At 37.9% G+C, this 23,668-nt stretch overlaps 2 protein-coding genes across 7 annotated transcripts; one reads left to right on the top strand and one right to left on the bottom strand.

Annotated features, from left to right (window-relative positions):
• LOC103475191 (protocadherin Fat 4) lies at window positions 1-19,129 on the top strand. Of its 6 annotated transcripts, none has more exons than XM_081614415.1 (14): window positions 1-3,263; window positions 3,409-3,700; window positions 3,885-6,979; window positions 7,072-7,252; window positions 7,849-8,099; window positions 8,189-12,520; window positions 12,614-12,715; window positions 13,434-13,735; window positions 13,816-13,901; window positions 14,012-14,191; window positions 14,342-14,469; window positions 15,935-16,149; window positions 16,235-16,490; window positions 17,025-19,129. In XM_081614415.1, the coding sequence occupies exons 3-14, from the start codon at window positions 6,856-6,858 to the stop codon at window positions 18,386-18,388; spliced, it is 7,521 nt and encodes a 2,506-aa protein (XP_081470541.1). In that variant the 5' UTR covers window positions 1-3,263; window positions 3,409-3,700; window positions 3,885-6,855; the 3' UTR covers window positions 18,389-19,129. The 6 variants fall into 6 exon arrangements, 5 of the variants coding, with proteins under 5 accessions (XP_081470541.1, XP_081470542.1, XP_081470543.1 ...); XM_081614416.1 differs by having other exon boundaries at window positions 1-3,700; window positions 3,885-4,116; window positions 4,358-6,979; XM_081614417.1 differs by having other exon boundaries at window positions 1-3,700; window positions 3,885-4,699; window positions 5,354-6,979.
• Window positions 19,130-19,750: 621 nt separating this feature from the next.
• Window positions 19,751-21,323, bottom strand: LOC103474961 (olfactory receptor 2AT4-like). The gene has a single exon (XM_008426258.2). The coding sequence runs from the start codon at window positions 21,109-21,111 to the stop codon at window positions 20,116-20,118; it is 996 nt and encodes a 331-aa protein (XP_008424480.1). The 5' UTR covers window positions 21,112-21,323; the 3' UTR covers window positions 19,751-20,115.
• Window positions 21,324-23,668: the final 2,345 nt, after the last annotated feature.

The following is a 23,668-nucleotide window of genomic DNA, read 5'->3' as shown; positions in this document are numbered from 1 at the left end:
GGAAACATCAAAATAGGGGGGTTTGTACTTAAATGAGTTGAGGTGGCAGCATATATTTATATTGTTTAAAAAGAATTTAAAGTGATTATTGTCAAACTTTTTATAAAAGGCAGCATCTCAGTTACTAGATTTTTCTGAAGATCACTATCTTGAAAGATTTATAGAACGGCACAGCAACAGGATTTTTTTTTACTTGGAGTTTATCACTAAAAACAAAACAAAATCAAACATTGTCATCCATTGGCTTTGCTTGATTGCTCCAAAATTGTGGTCTAAACACGTTTCACTTTTACCGATAAGTAAAAGTTCTTAAATGTTGGATTTTGTGGAAGAATGTCAGAACCTGGACATTACAATCCCATGGCTTCCTTTTGCTAAAATGGTCACAGATGTGATTGTATTTATTTCTTTTGTTTTGCACTAAAATCTTTAGTGTGACCTTCTTCAGTGAGCATGTTGCTAGTGTTTGAAAGCATAAAACCTATATACATACGTAATTAGTTTTCATTAAACAGATTACAACTTCCACTGGTTGTAATCAGTGCAGGAATGTGATTTGTTGCACCTAATTTTATTTGCTAAAGAGGGACAGTGTGCGTTGAACATTTTGAATAATACGAGTCTGACTGTCTCCCTGTACGATGGTACAGGCTAAACAGACGAATCAAATCTCACACATGCATATCTTGTATCTTATGTTGACTTGAGAGGTAAATTAAATGTAGCATCTAGTAGCCAGTACATTAACACTTTACATAACACTCAGCACCCGTGCTATTTATAAAAGTGAATTAGAGCCATGAAGCTACAGCAATACAACCTCCTTGTCCTGGATTTGTTTCCATCCATCCAACTTCTACACCTGCTTAACCTAGCAGGGTGGCAGGTGGGAACTGCTGCCATTCTCCAGCGGTCGTTAGGCGAGAGGCAGGATTCACCCTGGATAGGTACCCAGAGGGGACCCATGCATGCACAGAGAGAACATGGTAAGGCCAGGATTCGAAGCCTTCTTGCTGCAAAGCAGCAGTGCTACCAACTGCTCCATCTTACATCCTATGGATTTATTTATTTATTATTTTAAGTATTCTGAAATCCTTTGTCCAGAAGGTGGTGCTGTAATGAAATTACCCCTTCTGCCAAGTTTGTGCATGTAGGTGTTCAACTGGGGCTTAATAATTACGGTGGCCGACAGGTGCAAATGCGCAGCAACAGAGAAAACATGCAAACAAAAAAAAAAGACGCGCACAAATGAAATGCAGCAAACATAAAAATAAACGCAAACAAAAAGCAAATAAAATGCAGCAAACAAAAAAAGACGCAAACAAAAAATAATACAACCACAAATGAAATGCAGCAAACAAAAAAGAGACGCAAACAAAAAAAGAATACAACCACAAATAAAATGCAGCAAACAAAAAAGCGACGCAAACAAAAAAGAATACAACCACAAATAAAATGCAGCAAATAAAAAAGAGAGACGCAAACAAAAAAGAATACAACCACAAATGAAATGCAGCAAATAAAAAAGAGAGACGCAAACAAAAAAAGAATACAACCACAAATAAAATGCAGCAAACAAAAAAGAGAGACGCAAACAAAAAGGAATACAACCACAAATGAAATGCAGCAAATAAAAGAGACGCAAACAAAAAAATAGAGACGCAAACAAATGAAATTCAGCAAACAAAAGAAAAGATGCAAACAAAAAGTGCTGAAAACCAGAAGCGCTCCAGACCACTAGAGGGAGTCAAACAAGAAACAGCTGTGTCCAAATTTAGGGTCTGCATCCTTTAAAACGGGTGTTCAGAAAAGCAGCAATGGCAGCAAAATTATTTTTGCTGTATTACACTTAAAATTACACAAAATTATTTTTTACAATGTTTTTAGGCGAGAATGTAGATGCATAAATCTGAAATATCTGCTCGGTTCATCAATAAATCACTTAATTACAATATTGCTCCGACGTTTTCGGAGATGTCTGCTCCCGCTGCATTAACAGCCCCCTTGCTAGCTGTCAGCTGGCCGGGCGCTCCAGGTTAGGCACACAGAGAGAACCCATGTCTCCCGGCAAATTGTTTTAAAAACTCCCGATAGTTTTCCCCTGAGTGGAGGTGAAACACAGATAATAGTTGTAAAAATTTTTGGTTCACTAAAGTATTTAATTTATTCCTGGGCAAATGGGTTTGACTGGTTAAAGCTAAGCCTTGCTGCATTTCATTTGTTTGTGTCTCTTTTTTGTTTGCTGCATTTCATTTGCTTTTTGTTTGCGTCTATTTTTATGTTTGCTGCATTTCATTTGTGCGCGTGTCTTTTTTTTTTTGTTTGCATGTTTTCTCTGTTGCTGCGCATTTGCACCTGTCGGCCACCGTAAATAATAGAGAACAAGGCATAACGTTTAATGGGACACACTAGTTTGGAGCTTAGACTGCTCTGTACAAATCTTTACAAAAAAGCCCACAGTCCCACACCACAACAGTCATACGATGAAATTTTGTTTTTGGATTTTTGAAAAAGCAAAACCACTCTCCAGTAAAAAAAATGTGACTTGATTAATAAGTAACTAAACACAAGCAAACATCATCATTTCCCCTTGAGGAACGAAGTTCATTGCTCTTGTTGCAGCAACCTAAAATTACACAGGAAGACACTTTATAACAGTCCGTGACATTTTATAGTTAAACAAAGTGCATCTAATTCTGTCTGCTCAAAGGCTAAAAAAAGAAGTGAGGATAGTGCTTCCTGTGTTTTGTGTTTCTCCCTCCTTTTAGTGTTAAAGTAATGACCTGGTTTTAGGTTCCCACTTGGAGAAACTGGAGAGAAAAATCTTGCAGTCACAGTGACCACAATCACTTAGAAGGGATTCAGATGTCTGTTTATTGGACTCCTCTCAGCAGCCCTGTAAAAAAGCAAGCTTTTCTCAGAAGTGCTTGCAAGTAAGGTAATGAGATCATTGTCCTTTTTTCCGCAGTCTTAAAAATACTAATCCTGAATGTAGGTCAGTCAAATCTCTGAGTTTCTGCTATGCTGTTTCACGTTAATGTCAGCGCTATTCTAAAACCTATTATTCCGAGTGGAGCCGCCCCCGCCCCATCAACTTTCTCTCATTTTACTCTGTGAATGAAAGCCTTGCTGTGTCCAAACCAATCCTGTCCAAGCAGCAGCCCAGACCCACTGAGAAAGATGCTGCTGTTCCCTTTGCACAAAGTAATCTCTGCAACAAAACTCCATGGAGAGAACACAAAACTGTTGGAGTAAAATATATGGTAGGATAAGGCATTTTTGCTTCTTTTGCTTTTCAGTCTTTGAGTACATTTTATAAGGAAAATGTTGCGTTTCATACAGGTGTGCAATTATACTATTTGAGCTCTGTTCACAAGTAGGTTTTTATGTCTCATTGTTTTTGTTTAGGCAATTATAGGATTTGGAAAAGCAAAGTTGATGAGTCACAACAATCAGGATTACGAACTGAGGAGACTGAGCAATCCCTGTGGACACAAGGTTTTCTATTTGGAGAAGTTATATGGAGTAAGCTTACAGGACCTTATCTTTTTATGCCACGTTCGTTTTGCTTTGAACAGGATTTTCCCCTCCAAGCCGAGTTTGTAATCACATCAAAGAAATGGGTACTTAAGAGATAAACTTTATAATGGAAACTACCCGACACCGAAGAAAAGTCATGCTTTTATTACTGCTTCTAATGGTAAGTTGGTAATCTAGTTAATATATTCTAATAACGGCTTCTGTTTAAAGGGATTAATCGAAATCATAGCTTGAGCTGCAGTAGTGAGCACTATAGTACTAGTATAGCATGCTATACAGTATTTGTCTGTGAGGACTGGAAAATACATCAAAAGTTGTTTATTTTTTATCTTGTAATAACACAGGTGTTTAATATGGTGGTCTCTCATGAAAGAAATCCAGGGATTCTGAGGACTGAAAGCGAATTTTCTGGTATTGTTGACGAGCAACACAAGCCTCCCTCCTGGTATAATACATCTGTTGATGCAGAGCTGAAGCATGGGGCAGTCAGCTCACTCGCTCATAGCAGATGGCAAACACAGATGGCTTTCTCACAAACTGTTTATTCATTTCAAGTAAAGGAAGACACCGTGCCAGGTTCATCATCTCTCTTCTTCTGTTAGCAAACACTCTTGTTTGTTTACAACAGTTAATTTGACTATCTCATAAAATTCTCCAAGTATCTTGTTGTTGTTGTTTTGTTTTTTTCTTTCTTATTTTATCTTCAATTTGTAACACTAATTAATTCCCCCCCCCCCAGTAATTAGCCAGATGTTGTCTTTTCACTAAACTGTTTTCAGACCAAAGAGTAATTAGCTCTGGTTCACTGTGTTGACAGGAACAGTTGTGGGAAAGGTGGAAGCGCAGATGGACAGTCCCACGCCTATCACATACACAGTTCAAGAGGACGATGGGGAGAACGTGTTTCTCCTCAACCCCGTCTCAGGGGAGTTCCTATTATCCCGCAGCCTGGACTTTGAAGCACAAAGGTTCTACATTCTCACCGTAGAGGTGCAGCAGGGGCACTCGCAGGTATCCAGTGTCAGAGTCTACTTTAATGCGCTGGATGTCAATGACAACCCTCCTGTTTTCAGTCAGAACAACTTTACTGCATCGCTGCTGGAGGACACACGTATCAGAACTTGCTTCCTGTCACTAAATGTGTCAGACAAAGATGATGGTAAGAGATAAAACATCTCCAGCATAATGCAAATGAATGAAACAAACAAAAACAAAAAAAAATAGAAGCTGCATGACAGTGTGCCTGCAGATTAAGAAAAGACTCTTACCGGCTTCTTCCAGTCTCCCTGATCATATAAAAGCAATAACATCTGACTATCTTAAGAATTGGTAACAAAAACATTAAAAAGAGAAACATAATCATTTTGATATTATACCAGCATTTTAGTCGAGGCATATTTTGACACTGAAAACTTGCAGAATTCATGCTCAGTTAAAACCCTCACATATTAGTAAATCAATAAACCTCCTTCATCTGTCCTAGATTTAAGGAAAGCTGTCAGAAGAATCAAGCATTTTAAGTTCCTTTAAGGCCAAACATACCTGATTTTTATACTGTTATTTATAGTACAAGAACTTTCTCAAGTTTATGTTAAAACCCAAACAGAACCTTTTTCTTTATCGTAAATTCTTGATCATGGCAAGAAAACACATTTTAGGAATCAGTTATTTGCAGCCTACATTTTCTGGCTGTGCATAATAGTTAAAAACCAGAACTGCTATTTTTAGAAATTTAAAACAATCCATATGATGAAAACTTTGATCTAATGGAAAAGGGATTGAGATGAATCTGTTTTTGTCATCTTGATTTTAGGCGAAAACGGAGAAGTGGAACTGACAGTTGCCAGCGGTGATGAACTGGGCATGTTCTTCATACGCTCAACAGGTAGTTTATGCCTGAACAAAGAGCTGGATAGAGAGAGCCAGTCTTCCTATAACTTGACTGTGACAGCAAAGGATTGTGCACGGCCAGCGTCTTTGCAGCTCACCAGCACTGCTCGTGTAGTTGTGGAAGTGGAAGATATTAACGACAACGCTCCATTTTTTGTTTCTGCCCAACATGCTGGTATAACGGAGGACTCTGCGTTGCATTCTGTTGTTATGACTCTACATGCTGAGGATGAAGACGCAGGATCCAATGCAAAGATTTTGTATTATTTACTCAACTCTTCTGGTGGGACATTCAGCATTGACAACACAACTGGAGAGGTGTTCCTGGAAGAGATATTAGACAGAGAAAAGGCAGACACTCTTACTATTACAGTGACAGCCACTGATATGGGTTCACCCCAAATAGCCACTACAATGAATTTCACAGTGCATGTTGAGGATGTAAATGATAATGACCCTGTGTTTTCACACAGCAACTACAGTTTGTTTATCAAAGAAGATGCTCAGAGAGGAACAAGCCTGTTTCATTTTGAAGCTCAGGATCAAGACATTGGATCAAACGGGCAAGTCCGGTACAGCCTGACACCAGCTGGTCCTTTCGTGGTTGACGCAGTTCGAGGCGTGCTGTCACTTCGGGATCAACTTGACAGAGAAAGGGACTCAAACTACAGCTTGATTTTAACTGCCGCTGATCAAGGGGATGTACCCAGATCTGCGACTGTTACTATCAGCATTACAGTGTTGGATGTAAATGACTTTACACCCCAGTTTTCTCCAGAACTCCTGATCATTCATGTCAAAGAAAATGAAAAGGATCCGTCTCAGCTAACAAACCAGGTGCTGCTGGACCTCTTGGGTCATACTTTGTGCAATCATCTCTAGGCATGGGCCGAGATGAGATTTTCACTGCAAAGAAATGATTACGGAAAATATAAAACACTATCTGTGATTTGCGTGAATTACAGGTGCAGTGTTCTATCATTGAATTGTAGCTGCATGACTACATGTAGAAATATAATTTTCTGCAGTGCAAATATGGATAAAAATATAAGGGCACATCACATTTGTAAGCTTGAAGAAGAAACTATGTGGTACTGCCCCTTTACCTTTCACAGATTGTTGGGAAGACCTTCAGAAATGGAAACTGATTACATATGAAAGTGTATTTAGCTACTTTGTCAACTCCATTGCTGTGCTTATAGAAACTTTGGAAGACCTAAACTGTCTTTGATTTTAAGTTTTATGTTGTAGTTTAAAAATGCAGTCTAGGCCAGGAATAGGACCGATACCTGAATACAGATAACTGGCTCATGCCTAGTCAACAGATGTTTTTATTTTTATTCAATTAATGTTTTCAATCCTTTTTTTGACCAGGTTTCAGCTTTGGATGAAGACTTGGGGATCAACAGTCAGCTTATTTATTTTATGCAAAAAGGAAACAGCGACGGTCTGTTCTCTGTCACTCCCAACGGTGTGTTCAAGATTTTACACAGCTTGGACAAGGAAAGAGAACCATTTTACACTGTCATCATAACAGCTGTTGATTCAGGTAATTCATATTCAAGATCAACATAAATTAGATTCAATATATAAATAACACCCCAAACAAAATTTTTCACACGTCACTTTGCAAATTTGAAGGTTTTCCACCACTAACTGGCACTCTGACTATCCATATCACTGTGGATGACGTCAATGATAACCACCCTGAGTTTTCAGAGGAAGTCTACAACACCATAGTGTCTGAGGACAGTCCAATAGGCACAGTGTTTGCAATGATATCTGCGTTTGACGCTGATGAGGGCATGAGTGGTGAAGTAAGGTGAAGAATCACATCCAAAAGAGATTTTAAGGGGTTAGACCAACACAAACTAGTTGCACAGTTGTAAGGTGAAGAAAAAATGATACCTGTTTTTACATTTTTTTTGAAAATATGAATTTGAAAGGTTGGTTTGCATTTATATTCACCCCTATTTACTCTGATACCTCTTAATAAAATTCAGTCCAACCAATTACCTTCAAATGGTTTCTATATAGCAAATAAGCTCCATTGACCATATAATTGGATCTCCCATAAACACATATGAGCTATAATGGAATAGTTATTAAATGGTTAAATGGTAAAATGGTTTTGACCTAATTCCAACTGAGATCTGTTGCAAGACTTAAAGGGGGATCTACAAAGTATTGAATCAAATGAGCCGAATACGTACCTACCCCATGCATAATTTTTATTTGTGAAAAAATAAAAACCATTGGTCATTTTCTCTCCACCTTTCAATGATCTGTCACATGAAAACCTAATAAAATACAATTAAGTTTGGAGCTGTAACTTGACAAAATGTGGAAAAAGTTTGAAAGCTAACTGTTTCGGATGTCACTGCATACTAACAATGTTTCACTTTTTCTTTAAATTAGGTATTTCATGGAAAACCACGATGCGCCATTTGCTATTGAGGAAACATTTGGAGAACTGCTTACCACCGATTTCTTGGACAGGGAGACTGTAGCCTTTTACACGCTGACAGTGATTGGCACAGATATGCATCCCACACAGCCGCTGTCAAGCTCTGTACTTGTTACTGTCCTGGTTGGGGATATCAATGATCACTGGCCTCAGTTTCTGGACAGCCCCTTTGTGGCTTATGTGTCCACAGAGTTTCCTCCAGGTGAGATGCTTTGCTTCCTTGTGACAGTGAAGGTGACACTGTTGAGACTGAGAGCAAAATTTACATATTTTGTTGGTATTTTTCCACAGGCTCAGTTGTTTGTGCAGTGAGAGCAATCGATGCAGACACTGACATGAATGCAGAGCTGCAATACTCTCTATATGGACAAAGTTCAGACCTTTTTTCGATTGATCCGAACAGCGGCACAGTATTCACTTCAAGCTTACTGCAGAGCATGGATGATATTGTCATCAACGTGTATGTAGAAGACGCTGGAGAAAACCCAAAATTTGACATCACTACTATCAGTATCAGGTTTCACAACATTTATGACTTCCCAGAGATGAATGTGGATGTTCTGAGTTATTCTCTCTTTGAGGACGAGCCAGTGGGAACAGTAGTAGCTGTTATTTCTGCAGCAAGCATCAGAGCTGAACCTGTCTCTTTTTATCTTGCTTCTGGAAACTTTGAAGAGATGTTTCATCTAGACCAATTAGGTGGAGCACTGACAGTTGAGAACCCACTGGATTATGAAAGCAAAAAGGAATTTTTTTTGTTGATAGAAGCCAGAGACTCTGGTTCGCCTCCATTTTCATCATTTTTAGAAATTCACATAAACATCACTGATGTAAATGATAATTTCCCCCAGTTTACCCAGACTGAATACAGGTGTGAGGTTTATGAAAATTCCCCACCATCTGGAGTTTGTGATGTTCTTGCTCTCGATGCGGATTCTCCCAATTACAGCTCAGTATGGTACAACATAACAGAAGGAAATAATGATGAGTTTTTTACACTTGACCCTGAAAACGGTTTGGTAAGCACCATTGTAAGTTTAGATCGAGAAAGCATTCCCTTTTTTAATTTAACAATTGAGGCTGCAGAACCTGACAACCCCCTTCATACAGACCAAGCAACGGTAATCATTTCTGTTTTGGACAGGAATGATAATGCACCTCAATTCTCTCAGATACATCTTGCTGAGGTCTCTGAAAATGCTCCTATAGGGCACACAGTTCTGCAGATAACCTCAACTGATGATGACGCCGGTTCTAATGCAGTAATTAATTATTACATACCTGACCAAAATCAGGATCTCCCTTTTGACATCGAATCCACCACTGGCTGCATCTTTGTTAGAAGGTCTCTGGACAGGGAGGAACAGGACCATTATGTCTTGAAAGTAAATGCAAATGATTCAGCATGGAGTGTTAGCACTGACGTCAGTATCTTTGTTTTAGATTTCAATGATAACCGACCAGTATTTTCTAGCGATTTGTATTCAGTTGCTATCCCAGAAACAAAACATTCAGAGATTTTTGTTTTGCAAGTCTTTGCAACAGACACAGATATTGAACAAAACAGTGAGGTTGTCTATGTTGTTGAACCTCCAAATGAATTATTTTGGGTAGATGCTTCTTCTGGAGATGTTTTTTCAAAGCAGCCACTCCTTTTACACAATTCTACTTTTGAAATCTATAACTTCACAATTGTTGCATTTGATTGTGGCAGCATTCCTCTGCACAGTAACACTACTGTTATAGTGAGATTAGAACAACTGAACGTCCACCCTCCAAAGTTTTTGCCTTCTCCACCACTGGTTTCCATTCCATATGACCTGTTGGTGGGAATTGAAGTGGCCAAGTTTACTGCAACAGATCTAGACGTCAATAGCAGTGATTATATTAAATATAACGTCAGTGGTGGTAATGCTTCTGATTTCTTCTGGATTCAAGCTGACAATGGAAAGTTATTTTTAAGTCAAACTTTAGAAGAAAGTCAAAATGAGTCACTTACTTTATTAGTTGTGGCCAAAGATCAGGGCTTTCCTCCTATGATCTCTGAGACTGAAATCACCTTTGAAATCACTGGGAAAAATCACTTTTCTCCCAGGTTCAGTGAACCAGAAGTCACATTCTCTGTCCCTGAAGACTTGCCTGTTGGATCAGTGGCTGGGAAAATTCAAGCAGAAGATGGGGATTATGGTCCCAATGGTGTAATTAAATACCTCATTAGTCCTGAAAATCAATATTTTCCGGTCTCCGTTGGAGAATTCTCTGGGCTGCTAACACTTACCAGAGAGCTTGACTTTGAAAAAGAAACCAGATATAATCTGCAAATCAAAGCAACAGATGGTGGATGGATAGCTAAATCTGCCTGGATGAATGTAACTCTGATTGTTATGGATGTAAATGACAATCCACCTGTCTTTTTATTGTCAGAGTATACCACAACAGTGCCTGAAAATTCAAAAGTCAGAACAAAGGTTCTAGATGTAAAGGCCACCGATATCGACTCAGGAATAAATGCGCAAATATCCTACTCTTTTATTGCTGGCAGTTTGGATAAATTTGCAATCGATTCAAAAAATGGGAGTATCACTACTTTGGATGTCTTTGATTACGAGCAAGAGCAGATGTTTGATTTATCAGTCAAAGCTTCAAACACCGCCAGACACAACTTGTTTAGTTTGGCTCATGTTATCATCCACATCCTGGACCTCAATGAATTTAGCCCAACCTTCACAAAAGAAAGTTTTAGCTTTTCAGTATACAAAAATGCTCCTGTTGGAACGTCAATAGGAAAAGTGACGGCCACTGATAAGGACAGTGGTCCTGAAGGTGAGGTGTTATATCTAACTTTTGGCCATGGCAAAAATTTTGGCTTTGACATTGGCCCACTTTCTGGAGAGATATATACAAGTCGTAGTTTGAGGGATCAAGGAAACAGTAAAGTAATTTTGAAAGTCTTGGCAAAAAACTCTGGTGTTATTCATGGAACAGACATAGCTGAGACGTTGGTCAATATTAATGTGATTGAGACTAACGATGCACCCTTGTTCACCTCCACATGGTACGAGGCAGATGTTAACGAAGACACCCCAACTGGGACATCTGTGTTAACTCTAAGTGCTTTGGACCAGGACTCTGTACTGGATTGGAATCGATTCATCTTTAGGATTGTAGACGGAAACACAAACTCCTCTTTCTCCATTGATCCACTTAGTGGCATTGTGTTAGTAAACTCTGATCTTGACAGGGAACGCTGGCCAGTTTACAATCTCACTGTCACAGCCACTGATCATGGTTCTCCCCCAGCCACTGGGACAACAAATGTCATTGTGAATATAGTTGATGTTAATGACAACGCCCCCCAACTCATGACAAACGAGATTCAAGTGAAGGAAAATCAACCTGAAGGAACCATAGTTGCCAGATTAAATGCATTTGATTTTGATTTACCTCCAAATCAAGGTCCTTTTACTTTTTGGCTGTCAAATTTGTCAGCAGAAAGTGCTTTTTATCTCACTCCAGATGGAGTTTTACTCACCAGACATGTTGTTGATCGGGAGCATATCTCTGAATATCGATTACTGGTGGTGGTAAAAGATGCAGGGTTTCCTCTATCACTGTCTTCAACAACAACACTCCACGTTAGGGTGGAAGATGAAAATGATAACCCCCCGTTACCACGAAACATCTTCATTGAGGTGAAATATTTTGGCAGTTCTTTTAATGGCGGCATGATTGGCAATGTGCATCCTGAGGATCATGATGAGTCTGATGCATTCCTCTGTTCCATTATAAGTGGCCCGATTAACATGTTCATGATACCCAATGGTACATGTGAGCTATGGTCATCCCCCTTTCAGGGCGAGGCCACATTCAATGTCACAGTTGAAGCTACAGACCAAGCTCATTTTCCAGTAAATAACAGTATCTATGTGAATTACAAAGGTTTTACAAATGCATCTGTGGACAGTTGTATTTTTTTCTATGTGGCCTCACGTTCAATGGAAAACTTCTTGACTAATAGGTATTTGCGGTTTGTGAAAGCCTTGGATAGTCTGTTCAACCTCCAGGCCTCAAAGACTCATGTTTTTGGAATTAAACATATTGGCATGGAGATACTACTACTTGCAGCAGTGAAAAACTACAATGGGCAATATCTAAGCAGAGAGGTAGCGAGGAGTATATCTGCTGGACATAAGAAGTTACTGGAGTCCCAAAGTAATATGACAATTTCTCACATCGCCAGTGATCCATGCCTCATGAGCCCCTGTCAAAATGGGGCCACATGCAACAAAAACATTTACATCAGCCAGGAGGTTGCTGTCCTGGAAAGCATGGCTGTCATCTTTGTGTCGCCACAGAAAGAGATTTTTAATTGTACCTGTTCGGTCGGGTTCAGCGGTTCACTCTGTGAAGATGACATTGATGAATGTGAGGCGAATCCTTGTCAGAACAACAGCACATGTGAAAACACTGCAGGAAGTTTCCGCTGTCACTGTCAGAGTGGCTTCTCTGGCTCAGTCTGCTCAGCTGATGTGGATGAGTGCCTTAAGGTGAAGTGCCAAAATGGTGGGACATGTATGCAGTCACAGGAGCGATACCACTGCCAGTGTGCGCCTGGATTTGAAGGTAGAATTGATCACAAAAACAAACTTAAACGTGTTTCATTGTACTAACCTTAACCAGAATCCTTGCAAAAAGTATGTTTACCTATGTCTGCAGGAGAAAGGTGTGAACAGCTCAAAGATCACTGCAGGTCTACACCATGTTTTCAGGGAAGCTGCATTAACCTACAAACAGGATTCCTCTGTATCTGTCCCTTTGGTAAGAACATAAAGGCACATAATGCAAAATGAGGAGAATGTTAATAGAAGCAAGAAAAAATGTGAGCTAAAAAAAGCTCACAGTTCACTATTTAATAATAACATCTATTCCTTTGTAACAACAAGGTTTTATATCGAAATTGACAGGTTTTCTTCTGATATTTTATCTTTTGTCAGTTGAAAGCTTCATTCCGTTCAGATAATCAATCCTTTGATCTATTTTTGCAATGACCAATGAATTCTAAGCCTTTACTTCATTATTAGAACAGAAGCATGTCTTATTTTTTGCTTCCTTTAGTCATTGATCATCAAACAGCATATCCAATCTTGATAACAATAAATGTCACTAAATGCACTTTAAATATATGCATTTGCAGATGTAGTAAAAAATAGATAATTTTAGTAGTGTTCTCATACAAATGTTATTTCCATACAAGAATAGGTGTTTTATGATACAACTAAGTTCCAAGAGTCATTTGTATGACCGAAATTAATGCTTCTGCTTTGCCATATTACGTATTTAACAATATTAAACACAATCTGATCACTACGTAACCTAGGTCTACAAAGATATTTTAGGCATGCTAAAAATAGTTTCTAGTAGTATTGTAACTTAGCAGCAAAATATATATTTAAATAAAAAAACATTAAATAACTTCATCAAATGACTAAGTATGTTGATTTTATGATCAAGTTACTAAAAATTATTTTCTTTTCAGGAGTCAGTGGTGTCCATTGTGAGGAACCCAGTTATGGCTTTGAAGAAATGTCCTTTGTGGAGTTTCCCCCACTGGATCGCAGGACTAATTTAATTTATTTTGAGTTTGCAACAGTGCAGAGGGACTCCCTACTCCTGTACAATTCAGGAACCTTATCCAGCAGGGAGTTTTTTGCACTGGAGATACTTGACAGCAAACTACAACTCTCTTATAACCTTGGCTCCGGACCTGTAAAGTTGCAGACGCATAAGCAAGTTGCAGATGGACATTTTCACAGCGTTACTGTCAGAAGGATTGGCAATGTGAGCTATAACTATCTACACAATGTAGACCAGTCATAAGTTGATTAAAATATTCATGTGGATCTGTATATTTTTAACAGATGGGGACTTTGCTTGTGGACAACTGTACAGATGTTGTGAACAATGGATTCTGTTTTTCAGAGTCTGATGGCACTATATCAGAGAGGTGCCCATAAATGAACTCTTACAGATGACAGATTTTTTTTGTCATTTTCAGCCTTATCTGAACAACCTTAACCTGAGTAAATATTTTCTTTTCATTTTTGCATCTCTTAGGACTCTTGACGTTGGAAACACAAATATGATATTTGGTGGACTGAGAAGCCTGGAAGTAATTTTGCAACATCCAAGTCATATAAAAACACATGACTTTGTTGGGTGCATTCGAAATATTCAGATTAATGGCATCTTGCTGAGACCTTCTTCTGGCCTTGCAACATATAATGTATTCAACAGGTAGTGTTTTATGCATTTAAGATATTATGAATTAACCACTAAATTTGCAATTAGGATGCTACACGTTTTTTTTTTGTTTTTTTTTACATTTTGTTGGAATGTGCTGGAATTATTCTCAAGCAACATGTTCTATTTTTCCCTTAAACAAAGGTGTCCTCGAGCAGCAGTGTCAGGATGCAACAGCTCCCCATGCAAGAATGGGGGAGTGTGCCATGACCTTTGGTCTGAATATGTTTGTGAGTGTAAAACTCCCTTTAGAGGAAGAAACTGTGATACAGGTAAATAAATACATAAGTAAATATAGAGAAGTGGATTGACAAGCCAACCAACAATATTTTCTTAAAAACTAGTGCAACAGTTTTAAACTATTAAATGCTATTTAACAATGTTCATAAATTAATCACGTCCATTATCTATCAAAAATCATTCTGTAAGATGAACCCTACCATTTCTAACTCTGTTTTCTGTTACTCAAAAAAAAATCCACGAGATTTCTATGAAATCCTTTAAATTATTATTTATTTAGAATAAACACTGAAACTAGCATTTTAACAAAGTGAATCTGAGTACTGTACTGTCAATCATAGCGAATAACCATCAAGAATTCATATTATAATTCATCAGACAATAGCAAATCCTCCACAGAGCGTCTCCAGGGGATTGTTCCAAGACAATCTGCTGTGGATTTGGAGCCACAGCAGATTGCAAAAGTCTATGACTGGAGAAGCGCTGTAGTAATTCAGTCTATTTGCCATTTAAGATGCAGGGTTGCTCTGGGTGAGAGCAACTGGGTCAGGCTGGCTGTCAATTCAGGCAGACATATTGGTTGTTTGGTTATGAGTCTGGGTTTCAGTGGGACCAAACTGGAAATATAAAACAAAAAAAAGAGAGAGTTTATAAGATTTAGCTGACAGACACCATGGTGTAATGACTATTAGCTGACAGACAATCTTCCAACTTCATTTGAACTGGGACTAGTTCAGCACTCCATCTACAGTTAGACAGGATGAAAACCTTTCTGACCGTCTTGTAGTAAGATATTGATGAAAACTATTTCTTTTTGGGGTAACTAAGTCAGGTGGGACTGAAGAGCCAATCAGGTGCAGGTTTAGGATACATACAAGTCTAAGACAACTTAAACCTTAGTCGACTACATTTGCACTATGTATTTCCCTTAGGAATAATACATTTCTTCTAATAGGCTATCACTTTACCCACAGACATTTTCAAGGTTTGGCACAATTAATTATCAATACTTAAGTTTAAAACCCATAATTTATTATTGCAAAGCCTTATTTACCTAAGAACACTTCCAACACATTATATTTACTGGTAATCAAACAAATATTTTAGCAATACAGCAAGGTCATATCTTCATATTTTTAAGATCCTAAGATGCCACCTGCAGGAATAGGAATGTAAATTTGACTGAACTAGGGTTTATCTGTCAAAAAGATACTTTAAGAGTATTCAAGTTCAAATTCAAAAAAGATAGGCTTCACTACAATACAAATGAGCAGTTAAAATACTAGGATTGCCATTAATGTCCTAAGGATTTGATCAAGGAAAAAATAGGTAAACTGTATTTGTAAAGTGACAAAGAGATCCTGACAATAATTTCTATAGTCTGTCTCTTCATTAAGTCTGATAGCTTGATAGAGCTAATGTGGAGTTACTGCATGTTAGATTTTTCTTTGTGCAATGTTGGGACTGAGTACTTGTTTTCTTACCTTTTTGAAACAGAAATATCTGAAGAACTTGTATTACACTTTAAGGGGATTGATTACATTGAGTATGTCATTAAGGAGAGATTTAAGAGAGATCTTCTGCTTAAAGACCTGAAGGATGGTGCCAAACAGGAAGACACAACAGTCCAAACTGTCATTACTGTCAAGTTCAAAACGAAAGAAGATGGAACCCTGCTCTTTATTCTTGGAAAAGGACATATTGTGTTAATGGTTTGTAAAAAGTATATTTAATATGTGGGCATGATATGTCTGAGTACATTAAAAACTCTGACAATATTTTTTTATTTATTTTCAGGTAAGAGACGGACAACCTGTGTACACTTCCATTGATCCTTTAGGACATATGTCAGAGTTTACAGTGGAGCTGTTAGTTGCTGATGGTCTTTGGCACATCCTGTCCTTATTGACCAGAGGGCGTAACCATTCACTGTATGTTGATGACAAAATGGTCTTGAACATTACCCAACAAAACATGGACTTAAAACTGTTTAGTTTGGAAAAGATCATTCTTGGTGCAGCTCCACCAAGACAAAGAAAACTCCAACAGTCAGGTAATCCTATGTCATATTAGGTCATTTTTTAGTTTGTTTTTTAACAGTGATTTCTTTATTATATACAGTGATTTCTTGCCAGTATCAAGTTGGACTCCTTTTTATTCCCGACTAGTCTTATGCCTTAGTTTCACAAATTCAACTAGGTGTCAGAAAAATCCTCCAGAGATTTTGATCAATATTGATATGATAGCTCACACAGTTTCTACAGATTTGTCAGTTGAAGATCCAATATTTTCCATGGTTTTGAGGCCAATTTTAATGCATCAAAATTCACTCAAATATCTTTTAAGTTATATTTGATATATACAACTAAAGGTAAGAAAGTCAATGTAAAGCCATGAAATGCTTTTTTTTTTTTTGTCATTTTACACTGTCAGCCATGGCATGCTCAAAATATACTCTTTGCAAAAGATTGAGTTGTTTTTTGTGTTAAACAGTTGAGCAGGTACACTTAATGAAGTTGCCAGTATTGTTTCAAGAGAGGCTTTTCTAGAGTCAACCTGACGTCTCTGAACTTTCTTGTGGTCACAGGATTTAGTGGATGTGTGGAGTACCTGAACGTCAGCGGTCATACTCTGCCTTTCAGTGGACACAGTTTAATGGTGGAGGTCTGGCCGAGCTCGACTCTCCCGCAGTCCAGCTGCAGCTCTCCAGGTGTCTGCCTCTTCTCACCATGCACTGAAGAGACCACCTTTTTGAGAACATGTCTTTCAGACTGTCAGAACCGGAGGCCGTGCAGACCTGCAACACGGGATAGGCCATGCATGTGTCTACAAAATGTCTCCAATCCTTTCTGTGATATCTGCATTTCCACTGTCAGTGAAGAGTGCTCAGAGAAACAGCACAACAGGCCTTTTTGGATTATAGCGGTGGTTCTCCCTCTGATCTCCATCCTGGTGATTGTATGCATGTTTGCAGTTCTGTACAGACTGAAACAGCAGGATTCAGTTGTTAAAAATGAGAACCTTACACATGAAACAGGGCAAGAAACTGAAAACGCAACAATTTGTTTTGATGGCAGTCAGGTGCCTAAAGCTGGACTTTCAACCTCAAAAGGGAAACGTCTTGATCGAATAAGTCCATGTCAGTCAAATGAGAAGCTTAATAGTTACGGACAGCTGATGCTTCCGAGTGAGCTGGCGTATTACGAGATCGGCAGCATCTGCAGTGCATTTAATTCTGACAACAACTCACCAAGGCTCAGCTGGCACAAGCATTTATGCAGCACAAAACGTCTTAAAAGTGATTCAAACCAGTGGGGGGATCTGAGGAGACTGCTAGGTAATTTAAAGAAAGACAATCCTGGTGAACAGAAATGCCCTCCAAAGCATCAAAATACTTCCTCATTTCACAAACAGTCATTGTGTCAGCTTGACGCAGAGCAGCAGAGGCAGAATATGTCCTGTCGTACAAAAGAGTTCCCACAGCCAGAGCTCCTGGAGCCAATGCAGCCGCTAAGCTTCGAGGAAATTAGCAAACTGGATGCTCCTCCTGAGCCAGCTTTTTCACATCAAGCGCTTTTAGAGGCTGGACCCCTAGAGTCCACGATGACAACAGAGACCTCATCTGACTGTGAAACAGACAGCACGTTTACTTGCTCTGAGTCTGACTATGACCACTTTAACATCATTACTGGCAAAAAATATAGGCATGAGCAGCCATTCCCATCAGAGTGCAGAACAAGCCAGGATGTCTTTGAACTAACATCCTCCTCCACTTTAAGTCAGGATATTTCCAAGACGGATCCCTTTGCTATGTTTGAACAATGGGAAAAAAATGTAAATGTGCCCCTGACTTTTGGAAGCTACGCTGCAGTGTTTGAGGACATTGCTGGTATGCCCATGGAGTTCAGTCACAGCGGTGATATGCAAAGTGATGAGGAAGAAATTATTTGAAAGGTCAGAGCAGATGAAGTAGTTGATATCTGATTCACTATAATTTTCTACTGTATTTAAATCTCTAGGACAAAGTTGTCTTTCTGGTCAATCGCAAATAAGTTTTTTTCTTTTTGTAATCTGCATCTTCCAAGCTTCTGTTCAGCTGAGTCCTGTCTTGAGATGCATGTTGTTGTTTTGTGAAGTGGTGCTACACAGGTCTAACATGGGGAAATGAAGCTGATTTTGTGAAATATGAAATCCTTCCACCTCTTTCATCTTTTGCTTTTATTGCATTCCCATTCTGAATAGTGCATTGTTAAGATATGTTATCCAGTGTTCAACTAAATGGGTTATATTATTTTTTTCTTGCTCTATACATGCAGTCTTACTGTATTTTTTCCTTTATTGAGGGATCATCTGTCTGTGATGGAAAACGTGATGCTTGATGAGTGCCCCCCCTGACGGGCAGCATATTATTAACCAAATGATTCAGTATCACATTCAGTTTTCAGGTTTTCAGCATCCCAAGGTGAATGAGTCTTCATCAGTTGAGACAAGTTGTTTGGACTGTTCTACGTGATATATTGAGATATTATTGAGTTATTATTGTGATACTTGAGTAGCAGCTGTATAGAGATTTGTGTGTGGTATACACAATGAGCTCATGCTGCTCAAATGCAATGATATCCAGTAAAGTGATGACGATTTTATCTTGAAAGCTTTTCTGATAAAACTTAAATAAAATAATTTTGAGAAATACGTGATTCCTGTATGTGTTGTTGGCTTTCATTGTATTCAAATTTTAATGTCCACGACAAACTAATTTGCGTATGTCAGTATTCAGATGGAGTAGAAACCAGATAGATTTTGTAGTTTATTGGCCGAAAATATAGCACGTCACTGAGAAAATGTAATTCTCTACACCAATTAAATAAAACTCTACATAAATGTTCTTCGCGTGAAAGAAAGCCATAAAAAGTCATGCTTGCACTGCAGTTTTTTATATGTTATGAGAATATCCAAATATTATATTGTTTAATTGTAATCTAATACAATGTTTCAGCTGTTACTCCATAAAACCTTAAACAAGCACATTTACTTAAATCTGTAATCTCATTGGTTTAAAAAAGCACAGAGGTGGGATGAACCCTGGACAGGCTGTAGGTCTATCACAAGGCTCCAGTTTAATGTAAAAAGTATTACATATATTGTGAATGTGGACTTTTTGAAAAGCATATTGCCAGTTTAACTCCATCTAGTGGTTAAATCAAGGAGAGCTTTAATTAAACCATGTGAGACAGAACTGATTCCTGCAGAAAAGAAAAATATTTAATATATATATAAATTTTTACAGTCAGAACATTGGAGCAGACAGTATTCTCATTTCAGTCAATTCATCTGACGTACAACGAGGCCAAATTACATCAGAACCTTATGAAATGCACTGCTTACATTAACAACCACAAAAGCAAATTTTAAAAGGACATAGAGAATTAATGTTTTAATTTCAGGAAAAAAAAGAAGATCTGTCTTTAAATATCTAAAGCATATTCACGTTCAATCTTTAAATGTTAAACATCTTCTATGTTTGCAAATGGTTGTCTTGTTTCTTTTTTTAAATAATTTAGTTAAACACAGGATATATGTGCTACATGCCAAACTGCTCTTATAACTTATAAGCAAACAAACAAACAAAAAAAAAACTTTCATGAACTAAAACCAACATTAAATTTTATGTAGTAAATCTATACATGTTTACTCGTCACAAGTTTGGTCTCATTTTGAAATGCAAGATTTATTTTCCTATTACTGAATCTCTGGGTCAAAGCGTTTTTTATTTCCATAGTTTTCAAGCAGTATATCACAGGGTTGACGGCTGCAGGTATGAGGCTGTACAGCATTGTTATAATAATACGAGCATCAGGGCTAAATTTGATTCCCAAATTATCAGTAATGTATACAATACATCTTGGCACGTAGTATAGACAGGTAATGAAGAGTTGAGGGGCACATGTGGACAGGAATTTGTAATCCCTCCCAGAGGCAGACATTTTCACAACAGCCATAATGATAGAAAAGTAAGAACTAATTATAAATGTTAGAGGAACTAAGAGAGTGACCATTGCATTTGCAAATGCAACCATTTTTACATAAGCAACATCATCCCCACATCCCAGCTTGGTGACGGAATTATGATCACAGTAGCACTGCATGATGGTATTAAGGTCACAGTAGGGCAACGTCAGCGCATGTAGCACAATTCCCGTCATCCGTATAAAAGTCAGAATCCAGCACAAGCCGCAACAAATAGAAATGTTTTTGTTTGTAAATAAAACTGGATATTTAAATGGAAAACATACAGCAACAAAGCGATCCAAAGCCATCATCAGCAAAATTAACGATTGAATCGCTCCCAGAGAGTGAACAAAATACATCTGTGCAAAGCAAAATCCAAACGAGCACATCATATCATTCCACCAATATCTGGCGATGATTTTTGGGAGTGTTACAATGCCAAAGAACAGGTCTGTCATTGCAAGGTTTAAAAAGATCATGTACGTTGGCTTGTGGAGAGTCCGCTCACATATGATGACAGCAAGAATAAAAACATTTCCAAATACAATAGCAATAAAAACAAGTAAGAGAACAAACGATACTATGCCATAGTACTCTGGTGGAAGTCCAGGGAAGCCAATGATCATAAACTCTTTCACATTTGTAACGTTTCTGTATTTGATCATTTGTACAAAAAAGGAAAAAAAAAATGTTAAACAGAATTAAAATGAAGCAGACCTTCAGTTGGAATTAAAAAGTCACAATAAAAACCACTGCAGTTCAGCAGTGAGCTTGCAATCGCAAAAGAAATAGTTCAAAATATTTCTAGGATATTTTACAAGTGAACTAATTCCTCTAAGTTATTTGTAGACATCATCTTTGTGCCTCAAAGAGAACCTTGTCTCCTTCAGGTGATGTAACCCTGCAGTTGCACCTGCTGATTCTGTCTCTCTATTTAAAGCTTTTCAACAGACCATTCTGATGACGTCCATGGAAAAGAAAACTCTGAGGAGCAATATTCCCAAAGAGTCAAGGGGTATTTTAGCATTTTCCTGCTTATGTCATTTAAAAAACTATTTTGAATGGAATTGGTTGTTTGTGATTTGTCATAAATTCTGTGTAATATTGGGGAACCGTTTAATTTGTTCAAAGATGAAGCAATCTCTTACACCTGTACCGCAGTTGGAAAACAACACTTCATTTGACTGCATCTCCCTTTTTCTCAAAGGGCGGATGCACTTTAAAATCAGCAAAAGAAAATTTGTTAAAACAGATAATACCCACATTTATTTGAAAATATTGTATAGGTTTCTATGTAGTATAGTGTGGCAATAAACTCTGGTCAAGTATTTGTCAAAAAATATTTAGTAAAAGTCAGAACATGCCAGAACAACTGGAAACTGGGTTCTCTCATAGTATTTTTCTCTTTTGGTGTCTTAGCTAGTTTAATGCAAAAATAAATAACAGCCTGACATCAGAAGATGAAAATGATTTCTACAATAAATTATAATTTATTAAATTTTCCCCAGGAACTACCAACCTGTTAAAATGTTGAATATGCTTAAAGTGTGTAAAATATTTTGGAGGGCAACAATACCATAAAAGGTAATATTGCTTACATATATTTAAAACTAATTTTCAAATCGATGAAGCGAAGTAAAGAGAGCTATGGGTGAAATGATGAACACAAAATAATAAGATCTACTGCAGGGGTCCCCAAACTTTTTCCTGTGAGGGCCACATAACGTTTTCCTTCTCTGGTCGGGGGCCGGAGTCAGTTTGTAATAGAAAAAGTGAGATGATTGCAGGAGTGCCTAAATGTAAGAATGTATTGTTTTCCAGAAAGCACAATCAAATAACCCTCTCTGGGTTCTTTGCAGAACAAAAGTCAGAAAATAAATAATAACACTATTATTAAAATAAATAACCAAATAAACCTCTCTGGGTTCTTCACAGAAAAAATCCAGGAAGGATTATAGTCCGTATTTTCCTAACTATGAGCCGCACCGGACTATAAACCACAACCCCAAAGTTTTTTTTTAACCAGTAAACATACACATATAAACCTCAGATATCTCTGCCGCTCCAAGTTTTCCACAACGATGCAGCAGCAGAGGGGGCGGACAGTCAAAATTTGAGTCATAACAGGTCAATTGAATATCACAATTTATTATGTTGAAAAATAAAAAGTTGCCAAGTTTAGATTTTAGTGAACTTATTACGGTCGTTTCCGAACATTAACTGTAACAGTAAAAGTGCTGATCCTTCGTGTTTGCTACTAGCATGTGCTAAGAGAAAATGGGCACGTTCTTCTTCTTCTTCTTTAGATTTCAACAGCAGCTTGCATCCATTATTGTTGCACTACTGCCATCTACTGGATCCTAATATCTATACCTCAAATTCTCATAATGATCCCAGTATTATTTAAAAAACTATTAAATAGCATTCCCCCTCAATGCTATTTAACTGATCAACATTCTCAAATTTCAATTCCCTATTAAAACCTAATTCCGTTTTAATGGGCGCTTCCTTCTTTTATTTCCAATTTTGACTTCCAATGATTCACTTTGTAATGGTCTCGCTATGGCGTCTTGTACCAAAACTAACCATCAGCCAAACTCCTTTCACACGAGTCAGGATTAATTAGTTCTTCCTTTATTTCCATGTAGAATGGAGTGAAACTGTCAAAACACAAACATCTCAGGATGAGCTCAGAGCAGCTTACAGAAGTGTTTTACATTCAGATACATACATTAGAAGTACAACTGATACAACAGAAACCTCTGAATGCTATGAGCTGCAATTCTACGTAACGACCTGAGAAATATTAGCAGCCTGCTAGTTAGCAATGACGTAACACATAATCAAATCGCCCGCAGGTATTTCCAAAACTAATTCAATAAACAAGTTACTTATTTTATCATATGTTAACATAAATGCTCATTTTGAAGTATAAACTGCTACTTACAGGCATTGCTTCGGAGAACTCGACCTGAATGCGGCGTTCATAACAGACACGTGTTCATCTGCTCTACCGCTACCAACAGTACTGATTACATAACATAAAAGTTGAGCAGTTCCCTAAAAGTCCAACAGATGGCAGCAATGCGCCATGCAAAACAAAACACCCACAGTTTACAGGACACACTATCTGCTAAAGAGCCCCCTGGTGGTTGAAGAAAAATCTACATATAAACCGGAAAATACAATATATGAAAAAAAATCTGAATGCTTTCTGGTATT

This window comes from Poecilia reticulata, chromosome 13 (genome assembly GCF_904066995.2).
Source record: "Poecilia reticulata chromosome 13, P_reticulata-male-v2, whole genome shotgun sequence".
NCBI lineage: Eukaryota > Metazoa > Chordata > Actinopteri > Cyprinodontiformes > Poeciliidae > Poecilia > Poecilia reticulata.
Note: the sequence above shows the minus strand (reverse complement) of the source record. Positions and strands in the feature narration are given on the sequence as shown.

Coding starts and splice junctions, on each gene's coding strand:
- LOC103474961 (XM_008426258.2), bottom strand. CDS start 21,111: ATGATCAAATACAGAAACGTTACAAATGTGAAAGAGTTTATGATCATT.
- LOC103475191 (XM_081614415.1), top strand. CDS start 6,856: ATGCAAAAAGGAAACAGCGACGGTCTGTTCTCTGTCACTCCCAACGGT. Junction 13,736..13,815: donor CTGTCAGAAGGATTGGCAAT/GTGAGCTATAAC, acceptor TATTTTTAACAG/ATGGGGACTTTGCTTGTGGA. Junction 16,491..17,024: donor AAGAAAACTCCAACAGTCAG/GTAATCCTATGT, acceptor TTGTGGTCACAG/GATTTAGTGGATGTGTGGAG.